The sequence below is a fragment of the Ranitomeya variabilis genome, chromosome 5 (assembly GCF_051348905.1).
Source record: "Ranitomeya variabilis isolate aRanVar5 chromosome 5, aRanVar5.hap1, whole genome shotgun sequence".
In the NCBI taxonomy this organism is placed as follows: domain Eukaryota; kingdom Metazoa; phylum Chordata; class Amphibia; order Anura; family Dendrobatidae; genus Ranitomeya; species Ranitomeya variabilis.
In genome coordinates this window covers 130,246,219-130,264,892 of record NC_135236.1, presented here as the reverse complement: position 1 = coordinate 130,264,892, position 18,674 = coordinate 130,246,219, and the positions used below count along the sequence as shown (strand labels likewise).

General features: G+C 40.8%; 1 protein-coding gene across 1 annotated transcript in view; it reads right to left on the bottom strand.

Moving 5' to 3' along the window:
• IGDCC3 (immunoglobulin superfamily DCC subclass member 3) overlaps window positions 1-17,001 on the bottom strand; it is a 238,631-nt gene extending 221,630 nt beyond the window's left edge. Inside the window, exon 1 of the mRNA XM_077260889.1 lies at window positions 16,703-17,001. Coding sequence (XP_077117004.1) covers window positions 16,703-16,757 — 55 coding nt within the window. The 5' untranslated portion in view covers window positions 16,758-17,001. The remainder of the gene's footprint in view (window positions 1-16,702) is intronic.
• Window positions 17,002-18,674: the final 1,673 nt, after the last annotated feature.

The window sequence follows — 18,674 nt, the reverse complement described above, 5'->3', positions numbered from 1 at the left end:
CCTCTTCTGACTGGCAGTATCTGTTATGGACTGGTGGTTTAGAAGCAACATGCGACTAGCTCTGAGCAGGTGGTAACTATACAGACCGCAGTTCCTGATCTTAACACAACACTAGCAGTAGCCGTGGGATGTTCCTGTCACTCCCTGGACACCTCATCACAGCCGGAGAACTAGCTACCCCTAAAGGTAGAAACAGGAAAGCTATCTTGCCTCAGAGAAAATCCCCAAAGGATAGGACAGCCCCCCACAAATAATGACTGTGAGTGGAGAAGGAAATGACATACGTAGTATGAAACAAGATTTAGCAAAGGAGGCCACTTCTAGCTAGATAGATAGTACAGGAAAGAACACTGTGCGGTCAGTAATAAAAACTAGAAAAAGTCCACCGCAGAGAAATGCAAAAATTTCCACACCTGACTAAAGGTGTGGAGGGCAAAATCTGCTGCCCAGAGCTTCCAGCTTAGCTGAATAGATCCATACTGATAAGCTGGACAAATGAGCAAAACATAGAATGTGCTGAACAATAAGTCCACAACAAGTGGACTGCAGAAGGACAAGCAAGGACTTATCTTTGCTGAAAGGGTCAGAGTGTCAGGGAAATCCAAAAGAGCAATGACTCCAAGCAGGAACAATTGACAACTCGCAATGATTGAGGGATAAGGCCAGACTAAAATAGCTGAGCCAGAAAGATGATCAGTGGAAGCAGCTGCTGATGCTAAATCCAAGAAGCAGCTATACCACTCAAAACCACAGGAGGGAGCCCAAGAGCAGAACTCACAAAAGTGCTACTTACAACCACCGGAGGGAGCCCAAGAGTGGAATTCACAACAAGTATCATCCTATCTCCAGGTTATTATATTTATGCTCCCTCCCCACAAGTATACGCACATCCAGATCTGCTCTTCTGTGCAAGGCTACTCACAAGTCACCATGTGAAGACCTGCTCTTCCATAATGCACAAAGCTGCCAGACAACCCCGAGCCACACAAAACTGACACATGTGGTTCCCAACCCACAAGTAGGAGATCCCTGCTGTAGGGTATACATTACATGGGCAATATATGCATACATCCCTTTAGCCACATCCACTGCTAACTGATGCATAAAATAAAACATCATGCAATTTCCATAGAGAGACATGAGCTGTAGAATAATTCAAACTGTGAGCTCATTGACTTTTGCTATGGTCATATCATAAGCTGCCACTTTTCTAACAAATCAGTTTATCAAATGTTTGCTCTGCTAGAGCTGTCCAGGATGAAATGCTATTCTGTAAATGAAAATAAAAAGTACATATACGCAACCCTTGGCAAAAATTATGTAATCACCGGCCTTGGAGGATGTTCATTCAGTTTAATTTTGTAGAAAAAAAGCAGATCACAGACATGGCACAAAACTAAAGTCATTTCAAATGGCAACTTTCTGGCTTTAAGAAACAATAAAAGAAATCAAGAACAAAAAATGTGTTAGTCAGTGATGGTTACTTTTTTTTAACCAAGCATAGGGGAAAAATTATGTAATCACTCAATTCTGAGGAAAAAATTATGGAATCACCCTGTAAATGTTCATACCCAAAAATAACACCTGCATCAAATTAGATCTTCTCGTTAGTCTGCATCTAAAAAGGAGTGATCACACCTTAGAGACCTGTTGCACCAAGTGGACTGACATGAATCATGGCTCAAACACAAGAGATGTCAATTGAAACAAAGGAGACGATTATCAAACTCTTAAAAGAGGGTAAATTATCAGGCAATGTTGCAAAAGATGTTGGTTGTTCACAGTGAGCTGTCTAAAATCTGGACCAAATACAAACAACATGGGAAGGTTGTTAAAGGCAAACATACTGGTAGACCAAGGAAGACATCAAAGCCTCAAGACCGGAAACTTAAAGCAATATGTCTCCAAAACAGGAAATGCACAACAAAACAAATGAGGAACGAATGGGTGGAAACTGGAGTCAACATCTGTGACTGAACTGTAAGAAACCGCCTAAAGAAAATGGGATTTATATACAGAAAAACTAAACGAAAGTCATCATTAACACCTAAACAGAAAAAAACAAGGCTACAATGGGCTAAGGAAAAGCAATCGTGGACTGTGGATGACTGGATGAAAGTCATATTCAGTGATGAATCGCGAATCTGCATTGGTCAAGGTGATGATGCTGGAACATTTGTTTGGTCCCATTCCAATGAGTTTTATAAAGATGACTGCCTGAAGAGAACATGCAAATTTCTACAGTCATTGATGATATGGGGCTGCATGTCAGGTAAAGGCACCGGGGAGATGGCTGTCACTACATCTTCAATAAATGCACAAGTTCATGTTGATATTTTGGACACTTTCCTTATCCCATCAATTGAAAGGATGTTTAGGGATGATGAAATCATTTTTCAAGATCATAATGCATCCTGCCATAGAGCAAAAACTGTGAAAACATTCCTTGAAAAAAGAGACATAAGGTCAATGTCATGGCCTGCAAATAGTCCGGATCTCAATCCAATTGAAAATGTTTGGTGGAAGTTGAAGAAAATGGTCCATGACAAGGCTCCAACCTGCAAAGCTGATCTGGCAACAGCAATCAGAGAAAGAGAGAACTGTTTGACACTCATTAAGTCCATGCCTCAGAGACTGCAAGCTGTTATAAAGCCGGAGGTGGTGCAACAAAATACTAGTGATGTTTTGGAGTTTTTTGGAGTTTTTTTTGTTTGTTTTCATGATTCCATAATTTTTTCCTCAGAATTGAGTGATTCCATATTTTTTCCCCTATGCTTGGTTAAGAAAAGTAACCATTACTGACTACCACATTTTTTGTTCTTGATTTCTTTCAGTGTTTCTTAAAGCCAGAAAGTTGCCATTTGAAATGACTTTAGTTTTGTGCCATGTCTGTGATCTGCTTTTTTTTCTACAAAATTAAACAACTGAATGAACATTCTCCAAGGCCGGTGATTCCATAATTTTTGCCAGGGGTTGTATATATAGCTCTGCCAAAAATTAAGAGACCACTGCAAAATGTTCAACTTGTCTGATCTTTCTCTTTATAGATAGATTTTTGAGTAAAATGTAAGTTTTTCATTTGTTCTATAAACTACTGACAACATGTCTCCGAATTTCCAAGCAATACATTTTGTATTTTTTTTCTAAAAAGGAGAAATGGTCAAAATTACAAAAAAAAAGTGCTTTCAAACCTCAAATAATGCAAAGAAAACAAGCTCATAATCATTTAGAAACAACAATACTAATGTTTTAACTCAGGTAGAGTTCAGAAATCAATATTTTGTGGAATAACCATGATTTTTAATCACAACTTTCATGCATCTTGGCATGTTTTCCACCTGTCTTTCACACTGCTCCTGGCGCAAAAATGTAAGCAGTTCTTCTTTGTTTGATGGCTTGTGACTATCCATCTTCCTCCTGGTTACATTCCAGAGGTTTTCAATGGGGTTCAGGTCTGGAGATTGGGCTGCCCATGACAGGGTTTTGATGTGGTGGTCTCTTAATTTTTGCCAGAGCTGTATATATAATAGAGAGATAGAAGAAAAGCTGGCAATTCATGTGCCGCGTACAGTAAAATCACACTGACAGGTTAGAATAGAATAAAGAAAATAGATATATACACATACTGTAGATATATAGATGTCAGTGACACACACACACATATATATATGTACTGTATATATGTTACACAAAGCGATAGATAGAAGAATAGCCGGCAATTCATCTGACGTGTTCTGTAAAATCTCTGCAGGAGTCGACAGGATATGTGTGTGTGTATTTTGACAAATATTTCCTTTGAAAGCGATGTGTAAATGACATAGAGAATTGCTGTATGTAAAAGCTCATGTTAAAATCGCATTGCAATCAGACAGCAGTCGCACTGCACTCGGAAGTAAATCGGATGCTAGGTGTGAAAAATCAGATTATACTGACATGAGACTGGGACCAATTTTTCATACGTTTAATGTGACTCCAGCCTTATACTTTTCCTCTGACTGTTCCACTCCTGATTTTGGCTTACAAATACTGATGAAAAACACTGACAAAATACTGAACGCGTGACCGTGACCTAACATTGTAAATGTAATGCAGATTGCTGGGAGACCAAAGAAAGGACATTATTCTAATAAACATGATATAATTTTCTGCAATATGCCTAAGCTATGTCATTACTTTTTGCATTTTTTTCAAGATAAAACTATACATTCAAAACAAACAATATCAAGGATATATGTCATACGGCGACAACTGGTATCAAACAATTACAGCATTTGAAGACATACAATAAAAAAGTAATATATTAGACAGCCCATAACAGGTAAAGTAACATTTAGGGACTCAAACATGTGCAGGTACAGGCACTAATCGCCATCCATTACACATTGCTTTAATACTTCTTATGTTGGAAGTCACTTCTGACATTAGGCTAAAATGCCTATAGCAGTTGCATCACATTGTAGCTTAATATGTCAGAATATTGATCTGTGACTGATTATACAGGTCACTGAGGGTGATCTCGGTCATTGATCACACTTGTCCACCTGCTGTCAGTGATCAATGATTGAGTAAAGGACATTTGCTATGTCCACCTGTAGTTGAACACAATTTACAAAATAAAGATACTGTAACAATAATCTCACCCATTGCTACACTAAAAATGTTATTTAAAAGGGTCATCTACCCCTGAGTAAATTTTCGGGAAGCCTGCCGAATCCAAATGATGTGTGAAACGGTGCAAAATGTGAACGAAACACAATTTCAAAAATGATTTTTAGTCCCCAATTACATGCATATAAGTAAAATAATGGACTCTAAATGTGGATAAACCCTTTAAAATGTACATGTGCTTGTTCTCAGGGCAGGATTCTTGTCAATGGGAGGCTGTGGCTGGTATTATGGGCCTCACTTTCTTTATTGCATATATAAACCAATCAAAGCTTAGTTTTTATTTCTTAAACTGTCCTGGTAAAATTAAAGCTGAGCTGTGATTGGTTGCTAGAATAAAAAGGACAATTTTTCTTTTAGAGAGATTTGATGAATCTGTCCATTGTATTTAGTACTTGAGGACATACTGTGGCTGACATTGCATTAGAGCCCAATTGTTCCCCAAAGACAAGTTGGGGAAAATGAGGCTTGGACTAATTTTTTAAAGGAAATTTGCAAAAATGGAAAGGACATGGTAGAAGGAGCAAAACTGATGTATACATTGGTCCAGGGATCTGTGTGTCAATGAGTACATTGCAGCGGAACTGTGCACGGGTATAGCTGGAACTGTGTACTGGTATAACTGGAAGTGTGCACTGTGTAACAAAGTCATTGGCAAAGTGTTGGAGGGGAGATATGTTTCACTGAGGCTATTAGTTTCAGTGATTTGAATCCCAGGAATTTCCTCAAGCACCCTATGTGTTGAGAGGGGTTAATCGGCCATTTTAAGGGCTGGGTTTTTGTGGATAACCAGAGAACTGGTGGGAGGTTGTCCACCTTATCTCCATCCCAGGGTGTGGTCTGGGGTTTAAATAGTGGCCATCTTAGGCATTCAGTGTTCAGTGTGTTTGGAGAGTCTAACTCCAGGAAAGTGCTTGTGTTGGTGCTAAACTGAACCATGTGTTTTTGCAAACCCTGAACGGGCGTATCCCCACAGATGTATGGACTGTGAGACACCATTTTGTTTTGTTTTCCTGTTTTGCCCAAAGGGCTGTGTTTGTTTTTACTTCTCTATGGTTTATGCCACATGTACCTAATAAACTAGTGAATGACTTAAAGAAACCTTGTTCCCGTGCCTACCTCCATGTACATCTGAATGAGCTGATCTACCACAACTGGAATAGCTGGAACTTTGCACTGGTATAGCTGTGAAGTTGCCTGTTTCTATTCTTCAGCGAGGTGGATGGACATGCTCAACGATCATGAACTGTCAGGGCACAACTGAAACAACTCATTTTGTATTACAGTTGGGGCCAAAGTTTTAAACTTTTATTGACAAATACATCAAGTTTATGCAAAGACTCAAAATTTACAGTGTGATCCCTTATTTTTTAAAAATTCTGCAATTTGCCCTGGCAGCTGGATATCGACTCTGTCTTGGGCCACATCCTGACTGATGACAACCCATTCTTGTCTAAACAGTGCTTCGAGTTCATCACAACCGCTTTTGAGGATTAACCACAGGTTCTCAAAGGGATTGAGATCCGAGGAGTTTTCTGGATCTAAAATTTCAATGTTTTGCTCACTGAGCAACTTAGTTATTACTTTTGCCATGCGACATGGTTCTCCATCATGCTGAAAAAAAGTGTTCATCAAAAAATTGCTCCTGGATAGTTGATAAACTGACCAATATCTTGGATAGCGGGTACAAGGTCGGATCCCTGCTGTCAATTGTATTCACATCGTTCAGATGCAATTCTGATCGCCATCATTTCCAGAGTGAAGGCGATGTGCAGCAGCATGCTGAGGTTACCTAATCACGCTGCTGACGTCACTGCAGTGCTGCAAGTAAGGAGAAAATGGCAGGAAAGTAAGCATTCCAATGAGGGTACTTTATTGAGGAGGTGGGCATAGATGGGGACAATATGGGGGGTGTGAGAAGGGGGGCATAGTATAGAGACTGAGCCATATGTGGGGACACAGTGTGAACTGAGAGTGAGTAAGGAAGACAGTATAGAAAGAGGGCAGGGTAAGGGGATAGTGTGAAGGCACAGTATAGCGATGGTGCAGCATGGGGATAGTGTGAAGGCACAGTATAGCGATGGTGCAGCATGGGGACAGTGTGAAGGCACAGTATAGAGAAGGGGCAGCTTTGTGGGGACAGTGGGAGAGTACAGTATATGGGACAGTAGGGAAAGTGTGCAGCAAATATAGGGATAATGTAGTAGTTTTTGCTAAAAAGGGTGGACAGGGTGGTGGATAAAGCTCACAAGGGTGATTAGGGTGGTGGTTATAACTAATAAGTATGAAAATCGCATATGAGTGGTCTCATGATGACAACTCATATCACTTTAGTGTTGTTTAGAAGGGGTTGTCAAGCTGAGTTTTTTTTCCTGGGTACAGAAAAACCTAATTTTGTCTCTTCTATGGCACTGCTGGAAATAGTGGAGTGCTGTATTCTGCTTCTCCAGCAGTCCCATAGACAATGAATAGAGCAAAGGTGCAGTATGCGGATCTCAGCTCTATTCAAAGTGTGGCTCTGCAGAATTCCTTTCTTGGGATCACTGGGTGTCCCAGCATTTCAGTACCCCATGACAAGCAGGTTATCACCCATCTTATTTATAGGGCTTAAGTTGTGGTTTTGAGAAAGCCCCTGTAAGACTTTTCTAGCTCTACCTTATTTACTTCTATCAATGAAATGCTTCTTGTGCCTTTCAGCTATATAAATGACACGTCTATTATTATTTTTGACTATCAGCAATGGATGACATATCGTTATTAACATGTAGTGGCAAAACAAGCAGCATTATCCTGTGCATTAATCATAGCAGTAACCTTCCGGACCTAAGCTGTCGTGTGACTGGAGTCTGGTTCTCAGTGGGCAATGATGTCCACCCAGGTCATTAGGGTCCATTAATCTGTAAGTCTTTCAAGCAAAGAACGAAAGAAACAGTGATAGTCTGTGGTCCAAAATGAAAAATAATGTTTTTCAGGAACGTTAATACTAATTCGGAAGAGACAGAAGGCACTTTATTGGTATCTGAATTGTTGTATGCGGTGATAGCAGAGTTCATTTTATAAGTAGTGCCCTGTCTGTACCAATCCAAACACTCAATTCCCTGTTTTTCAAGTCCAAAAAATCAAATTAATAAAACTAGCAAAAACCCAAAAACCATAATAAATAAAGAATTTTCTATCATGTTCAACTGTGTATTCAACTGTACTGCCAATGTAGATCAGATTTCATTCTGGAAATAGGTTTTGTCTTTTTCTACGAATTTACATATGCAAACTTACTATACATTGTGTGCCATCTGCTGAGGCGGACTGGCTTTTATTTAGAAGCCGCTCCTCTGACACATGGAGGACATCCGTAAGGGGCTACGGAGCCAAAGAACAGCGCCATGTAAATAAACATTCACAGCAGCCGCCTAACTGTCCCCTTGTAGCGGCAGACCCCATCACTTTGGCACGGTATCCATATTTGAAAGTGTGAACACTACACATTGCTTTTGTCACTGAATGATGTTGATATCAGAGCTGCTTTTATGTTATGTTCACACAGGGGGAATACATTGCGGATTTGCCGACTATATCGGAATTAGCAGTAAAGTGATACGGATTTTAAAGAGGACCTGTCACTTGCTCAAACTGAGTTAAATACTTTGTAAAAATCTTTGAGCTCCCCTGATTCTGCCGTTTTGAGGTGTTTTTTTTTTGCGTTTTGCACTGTGTCGCTTTATTGCAATATATTCACATTTATTGCTTATGGAGCGCAGTATGTGAAATCTCTGTTAGCAGACCAATTGGATGCCTTTTCAGAGTCTTCTCAGGGGTGTTCACTTTCAAACCTCCCTCCCAGATACTGCTATTCAAAGCACAGCAGCATCTGAAACTGTTTCACTGCTAGATGAGCTTCCGAGTTGTGATTGGCAGGGCACAAAATACCTACGGAAAATAAACAGCATGTGCATGAGATTACAAAAATCACATGGATTATGCTGGTACTATAAAACCCTGCATCAAATAGGCTGCATAAAAAACACAGCAAAAATGCCATGTAGAAACATACCTTTAATCACAATTTAAAAAGCCAATATTTGGGAACATTCTTATAAACATTTTTTTCCTGATCATCTGTCTCGCTAAACAGGCCAGCAATGACAGGACGAATGAGAAAAACTCTTGGTCTTCGGGTGAGATCATTTTTAAAGAAGATTGAAAATCATTTTTGATCAGCAGATCACATGACATAGAATGAACATGTTACTGATCGTTCGGTGATCATTGAAGTGTGGTCGGCCTCTAAATAAACTATCCAAATGGGGCCTTAGATCTTCTGGTAAAATCTAGATGGATAATCCTCTCCGCATGTTTCCTGTCTGCACACACCCTTAGGTTTCAGTATACATTATAATTAGTGATGAGCAAATGTGCTCTGATATGGTGGCATCTGTCCATTCTCGGGCGCTAACTGAGTGTCTTCGGCATGTTCGAATGATGTGTTCGAGTCCCCGCGGCTGCATGTCTCGGGGCTGTTCAACAGCCACAACGTATGCAGGGATTACCTAACAAACAGACAATCCCTGCATGTGTTGTGGTTGTCTAACAGATGCGAGACATGAAGCCGCTGAAACTCGAACACATTTTTTGAACACGCCAAAGACACTTGGTTGGCACACGAGCATGCTCAGATAGCACCTTATCCGAACATGTTCGCTCATCACTAATTATAATCCTTAGTTGAATAATGTACCAGTTTACAGAGATGGTATCTACATATAAAGGTCTGGAGCTGACAGCCGAATATATTTCTAAGGTTAAATCTAACTGTGGTCTCGATGTGTGATCAGATTAATGTCATAGCCAAGCAATAAAATCATTGTTAAATGACCAGTTTAACTTTCATACAAAGTTAATGCTAATTTAATGAGGGGTGGGAATGTGGGATAGAGATAAGCTGACTTTCTTCGTTCTTCTGGAATGTGCTCATGTCCCCAGATCTCGAAGCTAATGTCAGCAATACAGATGTTTCAGAATAGAATATGAAGGACAACTTTTTCATTCTTGGCTTTGTCGCTCCTAAGAGCTGTCATTCTCTCGTAATGTCCCTGAAGTCACCACACACCCTATTGTATCCTGGGATTTCTCATCCTCCCTTCCATCTGAAAGCCATCACATTCCCACACACTACCCAAATACCCTAAGGCTGGGACTACATGGGTGACTTCATCACTGAGAAATTGCCTGTGGCCTCAATGACCCAAAACTGGGGTGGGTCAACACATAATCCATCACTATCATCAACCATTTCTCATTTTCCTCTGTCAGAAGAGACCTAGTAGAATTTGGAACAACTAAACACCTTTCAATATCTTCTGCTGTTTTGTAAAAGTCTCTTAAGTCTTCTGGGCATTTATTAATAAAGCAGAAAACCATCATCAGCTAACTGTATACATGATTTTAATGTGTGATTCGATGAAGGATGATGCAAACAGATGCAAATGATAATCAGAATCTGTTGCTTTTTCATCTAATGTTATAATGGCTGCTACAATTTTTTTACATGCCTCAAAGATATATTTTTCGGTCTCAACAATTGACTATAACCCACTTTTTCTTTGGCCAATGTACCTTATTTTGGTGTACTTTTCACTTAAGTTCTATTTTTTTTTACACTGCTTAATCATTTGAAAAAAAAAATAATAATAATGAACCTATGCACCACACTCAAGGTTTTTGTTCTTCTGCCTTTAAAATAGGAGTAGCTAAATGATGTTGTAGTGTGTGCCATTTATAATTATAGATTTTTATTAAAAAGAATAGCCTAAATTTAGAAAACGAAGAATTAGGCAAGCAAGGAATGCCAAATCAACCACACAGCGTGCGCCACTATGATATACAGTATTTCACAAATCTATGACTGCTTGAACTAAGTTTCCATTGTCTATCAGACAGCATTATTACATATAGGGCAATAGTTTACATTTGGGACACAAAAGTGCCAACGCAAAGCCAGTATAGATCAACAGGATCAGTTGTAACATGAGTTTTGATAGATATTTTAGTGACTGTAAGGAGATGGACATGTTGTCCATGTTTCCCTCTTGAAGAAACAAGTTTGATGCTGTCTAATGTTATGTGATGTATAGTGTGACTTACGATGTGTGTTTTAGATTTCAGCAATACTGTTTGTGTAGTTTGACCATAGGGACAGTTAGAGTTAATGTTTTGGACTAGCCCGGAGAGGTAGGGGCTGACTTGCAAGGAAAGTGACAATTTCTTATAAGATAGTCATATAGGACCTGGGGTGCATAGCAATTGAAGCTAAATGTTCAAGGTGAGCAGTGTTGCATTCTGGAGTGTCCCAAAGTGAGAGGAGACCAAAGAAAAGGAATAGTGAGATCTGGAGCAAAAGTGACTAAGAGAAAAAGTGACCTTCTGGAGACGGATCCTGGGAGAGGACGCCTAGCCCCAAGTCTAAAATGTTTGAAGGTAACGGGCCTAAACAGAACTGAGTACATGAGACTAGTAAAGTGTCCCAGACAGGGGTTCCAGAGCGACAGAATTACTGGCCATACTGGCACCCTAAAGGGAAAAGGGGATGCAGAACCATGGGACAAGTAAGCGACTCTTGCGAAGCAGGACTGCAGTGTTAAAGCTGGGTTATGGTGAAGTAGTGAGAAACAGTCAACATAGTGAAAAATAGAGAAACAAAGGAAGGAAACTGTGGAAAATGCTCCCAGTTGTGAAGGAAACGTTCATAAGACTGTGTACCCACTTTCTCTTGTATATATTTCCTACCAAGTTCCTGTTCAGTAAAAAGTTGATTTTTGCCGAATGGTCTCTTTCATTGGACTGTGAAACATCTGGTCCTGGCAAACTAGCAACATCGGTTAAATGCAACCTGCACAGGTGTAGCGCCCTCACAGCACAAGTCCACATACCCATATAGCGTGTCCGGACGCGACTGATGAGTGCCTCACCCAAGGTTACCATGTTACATCAAAAAATTGGGACAAAAAAATAAATAGGTGTGAGCAAAGGCCTAAAGTTGCAGTCCCATTTCACTTTTTATCACATTCTCAGTTTGTTGAGAAAAAAAACCCAACAAACTGAGCTTTACTTACTCTCCTCGGTCCAGCTATGTGCCTCAGATGCTGCCTCAATCTCTGTTGTTTGGCTGCGGTGGTGACATCAGATTGACAGAGCTGTAGCCAATGTAGATGACAAGCGATACCGAGCAAAGTGATTGGCTAGAGCGCTGTCAACGTGACATCACCACTGCAGCGAGACAACGGAGACCGGAGCAACGGTGGACTCAGACAGTGAACCTGGGGAGGGTGAGTAAAGCACTTTTTTTTTCCAGAACAAACTGAGTGTAATGAAAAAAGGGGACACCCCCTTTAGTCAGATTTCTCTTGCTCTGCGCAAGGTTGTACAAACTAGGATTTTCTGCATCTGCAGCAGAAGTCGCAGAGAGCAGGCTTTGTCTATACAAATGCTGCAGTTATTTACATCCATACCACACTGTGCATGCTGCCCACACTACGGGGATAAAGCTGCCATACACATTACATAGCTGTCAGCTAACTATCATTTGTCCAACAGCCACCACTACCGACCCCCATACAAATGCACATTGGGCCTGGCTGAGCGTGCATGTATTCTGAATGAGGATAGGGAAGTATAAGCAGCAGATTCCAGAAATCTCTGGTGACTTCTTATCGCCTCTGGAAACAAAAGAATGAGGCATTTTGAAATCCAACATCCCAATATGTTGTTAGAATAAAGCCAGGAGGTCCGACTGCACATTACATACCCAGATTTATACTGTGTCCTAACTTATTAATGAAGCATTTTTCCTACAAAAGCGTATTCCCACTTAGACATTTATGATATAGAATATGCCATAATGTCTGATAGATGCAGGTGCAACCTCTGAGTCCAGAACAATTGTGGAAATATGTGCAGGTCGCAGAGCTGGAACTAGGGCCGGCTCCAAGTTTTAAGTTTTCTTGGGCCCCGGGCAAAAGAGTCTCATTGGGCCCCTTTAACACATACCACAATTCATGATGCACAGATACGGCAGAGAAATATAGGTATAGTACAATGCCAAAGATTTCACTTCTTACATTACATGAGTGATATCAATAGCCCAAACCAGACAGTATAGTCCTCCATACAGTATAATGTGCCCCATGTAATGCTCCATACAGAATAATGAGCCCTATAGATTGCTCCAAACAGTATAATGAGGCACATATATTGCTCCAGCAAGTATTATGGGCGCCACATAGTGCTCCCTACAGAATAAAAAGACCCATATATTGCTCCATACAGAATAATGAGCCCTATATATTGCTCTATACAGAATAATGAGCCCCATATATTGCTCCAAATAGTATAATGAGCCACATATATTGCTCCATACAGTATAATGAGCCCTATATATTGCTCCATACAGTATATAATAGGCCGCATATATTGCTCCATACAGAATAATTAGCAACATATAATGCTCCATACAGAATAATGAGCCACATATATTGCTCCATACAGAATAATGAGCCCCATATATTGCTCCATACAGTATAATGAGCACCATATAATGCTCCATACAGTATAATGAGCACCATATAATGCTCCATACAGTATAATGAGCACCATATAATGCTCCATACAGTATAATGAGCACCATATAATGCTCCATACAGTATAATGAGCACTATATATTGCTCCATACAGAATAGTGAGCCACATATATTGCTCCATACAGAATAATGAGCCCCATATATTGCTCCATACAGTATAATGAGCACCATATATTGCTCCATACAGTATAATGAGCACCATATAATGCTCCATACAGTATAATGAGCACCATATTATGCTCCATACAGTATAATGAGCACCATATAATGCTCCATACAGTATAATGAGCACCATATAATGCTCCATACAGTATAATGAGCACCATATATTGCTCCTTACATAATAGGTCCCATATAAATTTCCATACAGTATATGATGTGCTCCATATAATGTTCCAGTATATGATGGGCTCCATATATTGCTCCATATATAATGGGCCCCATATAATGCTCAATAAATAATGGACTCCATATACAATGCTCCAGCATATAATGTGCCCCATATATGATGCTCCAGTGTATAATGGACCCCATATATAATAGGCCCCATATATGATGCTCCAGTGTATAATGGACCCCATATATAATGCTCCATATAGGCCCTATATATGATGCTCCAGTGTATAATGTTCCCCATATATTGCTCCAAACATTAAAAAAAATTGAATACTCACCTCTGCTCCCTGGCCGCTGCTCTGCTCCAGACTCCTTAGCGTCTTTCAGCTCTCTGCACGGTGACTGTTCAGGCAGAGGGCGCACAGACGTGACGTCATTGTGCCCTCTGACCTGAACATCACAGTCAGGAGATGTGGGAGACACCGAAGAAGTGGAGCAGGGAGAGGTAAATATCACAAGTGCCGGGGCCCTGAGCAAGCGGGTGGGGGGCCAACTCGCAGGTGCCAGGCCCCCGTAGCGTGCCAGTGTCCCTGACGGTGAGTGGGCCCCCCGCCTGCTTAGGGCTCCAGCATTTGCCCGGGTGTGCCGGTTGGTGACGCTGGCCCTGGCTGAGATCCTCATCTATCAGATATTTAAGGTATATTCTGTGGAGACCCCATGGAAGGTGATCTTTATGTCAAAGTGAAGTTACTTACAACTTACACCTAAGCTTGATGCCTTTGCTTAATAGGAACCATTGGAAATAATTGGGGACAACAGTAGAGATGGCAGCGGCAACATAAATTAAAAAGTAGTGGCTCAGTGGTTAGCACTGATGCTTTGCAGCGCTGGAGTCCTGGGTTCAAATCCCACCAAGGACAACATCAGCGAGGAGTTTCTATGTTCTCCCCGTGTTTGTGTGGGTTTCCTCCGGGTTCTCTGGCTTCCTCACATACTGATAAGGAATCTACATTGTGAGCCCCAATGGGGACAGTGATAATAATGTTTGCAAAGTGTGGTGGAATATGATGGCGCTATTTAAGAAAAGCTTAATAAATACAATTTTTAAAAGAATATTAATTTATTATTAAGTGCTACCCTGTCAATCGTGACACCCTGGGTGTCCTAAATACTGTCATTCTTAGCAAAATATATTATGATTTCCCTTACTGTAATAAGAATGTCTGCAGTCTGTATCATGTGAACAGGCTGTCACCAAGTGTAGGCAGCAACTACATGAAACTGTATGAAACTATGCATATTGCAAACCGCTATTATATTCTGTTAAATGGCTCTAAGGTGAAACTATACAATGGTGTTTTCAAATATTCTATGTGAGTGAAAATAAACAAATTCACAGTTTTCATCTAGTGGTTAAAAAATGGGCAAAATACTTATTTTTTTATAGTTCCATTGTGACTATGCATATATAAATATTTGTATATACATATATCCTTCGTGTCATTAAGTACTATGGTATCCAAGAAACATTTAATGCAGTAGTCCCTTTTGCAGGTATGCCAACGATAGGCTAAAGCTTTTGTGCTGTTGTAATACCCATCATATCCACTAAGGGCAGCAGACAGGGTGGATCTGACATTTGTTCCTAAATCCAATGCACCTCTGGTTGTCTTAGCCCTTTTATATTAAAAAAAGCTTTTCTGATGCGTAATTCATAGCAACTTTGACTCCAAATTTACATAGAATCCCAAAATGTAATTGATAATTTTACAAGTTTTCTAATTTAATGACATTTAATCATTTCTAATGAAATTTTACACTGATCTGCGTGCTGAAATATATGTGCTAAATTTACTGGTTGCACATCTACAACAGAAGTAACCTGAATGTCTTATTATGGATATGTTGGTGAATTACCGCAATCTTGCAAATGTGGTTAAAAGAAATAATTGATACTCAATTATCTCTAATTAATAACCCTCATCATTATGCAGTTTAAAGAGAAGTGAATTACCAAAATCCACGATAATCCTAATTATATGGGACTGTGGTGCTCTTTGCTGTTGCACAAAAGAAGCTGTGCATTTCTTAGCAGAATGGATTAAACACGCCTCACATGGTCCAGATAGAGCAGGCGAGACGTACAATGTATGTACACATGTCATCATCAGGCGGGGAGCTCACATGCACACTGCGCCCAGATCCTTATCTGTACAAAGAGGAACCATGCACATTTACAAGCACATGGATCAATGGGAACAGACCCCAGGAGGCTCGTTATCCAAATCCGAAGATACAAACAATGTCGCATCACTGTTGGTGTTTTCCTTGAAAAAAAAACGATTGTTAAGATCGTGGCATCGCATGGGTTAAAACGTTGTCGCTATCATTTTTTTGGGTTACGATGAGGCATGCCACGCTGCCCCGCTGTGCGTCCCTTTGCACATTATTTATTGCCATTTGGCCCAATTCCTTGCTGCTCGGAGACTTGTTGACACAGCCATGTGCTCTAGTACTAGACAGCGTTACACACCCGGATGGTAGACAATGCTCTGCCCATCCACTAGCACTACAAAGAGATGTTATGATCAGGCTGTCATGGCAACAGGACACTGAGGACCTCCAAGTCTTTTTAGGGAGGGGGTCTTCCTCTGCAAGATGCTGCAGAGCAATGTGGCACTGAGGGGTCCATGGCTACGAGGAATGGGGACAATACCTAGGGTAGACCGACATCCTTGCCTAGATAGGTGTGCGAGACGGAACTCATATGAATGAACAAGACAATGCTACCATAGCACCAGACGGAGGTAGATGGGGGTAGTCTAGGCAGATTGGGGGAGTTTACCCCGGGAAACTTTATCAGTCCAAATGAAACATACAACAAGGAACATAAATCTTCCCATACAATGAAGGAAATGTGTCAGAGGGCGAACATGCGTCTCCAGCCTATGTGCCATGCCGGGAGGGTGTAAGCTCTTGGGTTCAGGTGCCCAATATTCGGTCACCATGTGACTTTAGGTCCAGCTATGATTTAGACAACAAGTGCATGAAGCAATTCATTTACTCACCGAGGACGGAGATCATCAGTGCTAGTGACAATCCGAAGCAGCGACCACCAGCCATAGTATCACTTTATAATGTTCCCCAAAAAAATCGGCCAAAATGCTGCAAGCAAAAAAAATCAGTCTGGAGAGTGCAGCAGCACAAAGCAATCCAGCCAGACGGTGGTAAGTCTCCGTCACTCGTCACTGGGACAATCGCGGCACATTTGCACCATTTTGCACGTGCATTAAAAATAAAATAGTCAGCATCCCCTTTGCTCCTATAGACCATCCGCATGAGTGTGTGAGTGTGTGTGTGCACTGAACCAGCAGCTCCCAGGTCCCCCCCCTTACCTCCTCCCTCTCACCACAGTTCTCTTGAGGCCCTTTCTGGGGAACAAAAGAGCCAGCTAGTGTTTTCAGCCAGTGGACTTTTTAAGCAAGTGATCCCCATGCTTTTGAACTTCGGGCGTGTGGATTTTAGGGGAGGTATCAAAGATCCCCCCCTTCTACTCAGATCTCGTTATGTCACGTCTGATATTTCTCTCCTCTTTCCAGGAGTGTGCCAGGAGATGCCAGGCAGCATCGGTGGGCGCTCGCCAATAATATGTGCTTTATAGATATCATTTTACAGATATATTTATTAAAGGAATCGAGGTTGAGGCGTGAATTCTCCCAAACCTCTGCCTATAAGACAAAGAGATAGTACCTCTAGCGTGATAGATGGATGTGACAGGCGTAGGGTAGAGGATGGTATGGCTCCCACCTAGAGGGATGGCTCATTACACTGGAAAAGAAAGTAGAGGAATGGAGAGCAGAAAAAGTTACAGGGAAGAACGAAAAGGCAAAGAGAGAAGAACTGATAATGCATTAAAAGCAAAGAGCTGCAAAGTTCACAAACAGAAATGTTACAGAAAGCTACAAAGCGAAACAGCAGAAGAAAGAAAAAACATAAAACACTATTCGTAGATATCAAATCCTGAATTTACAGATACATACATTTTGGAAACAGTACATCGACCGAAGAAGAATATTTGAAATACCCAGCATTGGGTTACAATTTAGTTCAATTAACTTCATTTGATGAGGGTTCTACTTGTTCAAATATATTGTTTTCTATGTAAATACAGTGATGACAGGGTACACTCAAGAACAAAGCACTGATAAGCAATGTTTTACAGCAGAACTTGTGCTGAGCTTTATAGTTCTACTTAGGGCTCGCTCACACTGACGTATAATACAGAGGAGTATAAGAAAATCTATCATTGCCCTCTGACCAGTGTTATTCCGTGAGGCAGAGCAGATCTGCGTTTTTTCTCTCATGCGATTGGCAGGATATCTTGAGCGGTGCACACCCATTCAAGTCAATAGGTGAGTGCAAAACATTGGACTGCACTCGGATGTCATCCGAGTGCAGTCCGATATACGCCGAGACAGGCAATAGAAAAGATGGAGAGATTAATCTTTCGTTCTTCTCCTCACCTGTGATCCGATTCTCGCATGCAAGAGGATCGGCTCCTAGTAGAATGACACTCGTCTCACGCTCGCAGCAGAGTTTGAGTTGAGTGTCTTTACAATATCACATATGCAATATGCTAAAATATCCCGGCCTCATACTACAGTTCTGCAACTCACCAGAGATGTCACTCAAGGACTCTTCCTGCCCTGCCAGTGGCCAAGAAGTAAGGAGACTGAAGAACGCAAAGCTCCTCAAGAGACAGCATGAGAATAACCCTTTAATTCAGTCAGACAAAGTAATATTTCACTAATTAGGATATATACTGCCCTGATTGGACATACGGTATTCAGTTTGTGGTACTTCACCGAGAGCTATGTAAATGCAAGACTTGCCTGTCCATAACGTAGTCAGAATATAGTCTACCACAATAGTGAAAAAAATCAATATAGCAAAGAATAAATTTTACTTCATGGGACCAAATTTTGCCACCAAAACCAGATGATCTTGATTTTTATTTTTTCTTACCAATACTCTGTTCTG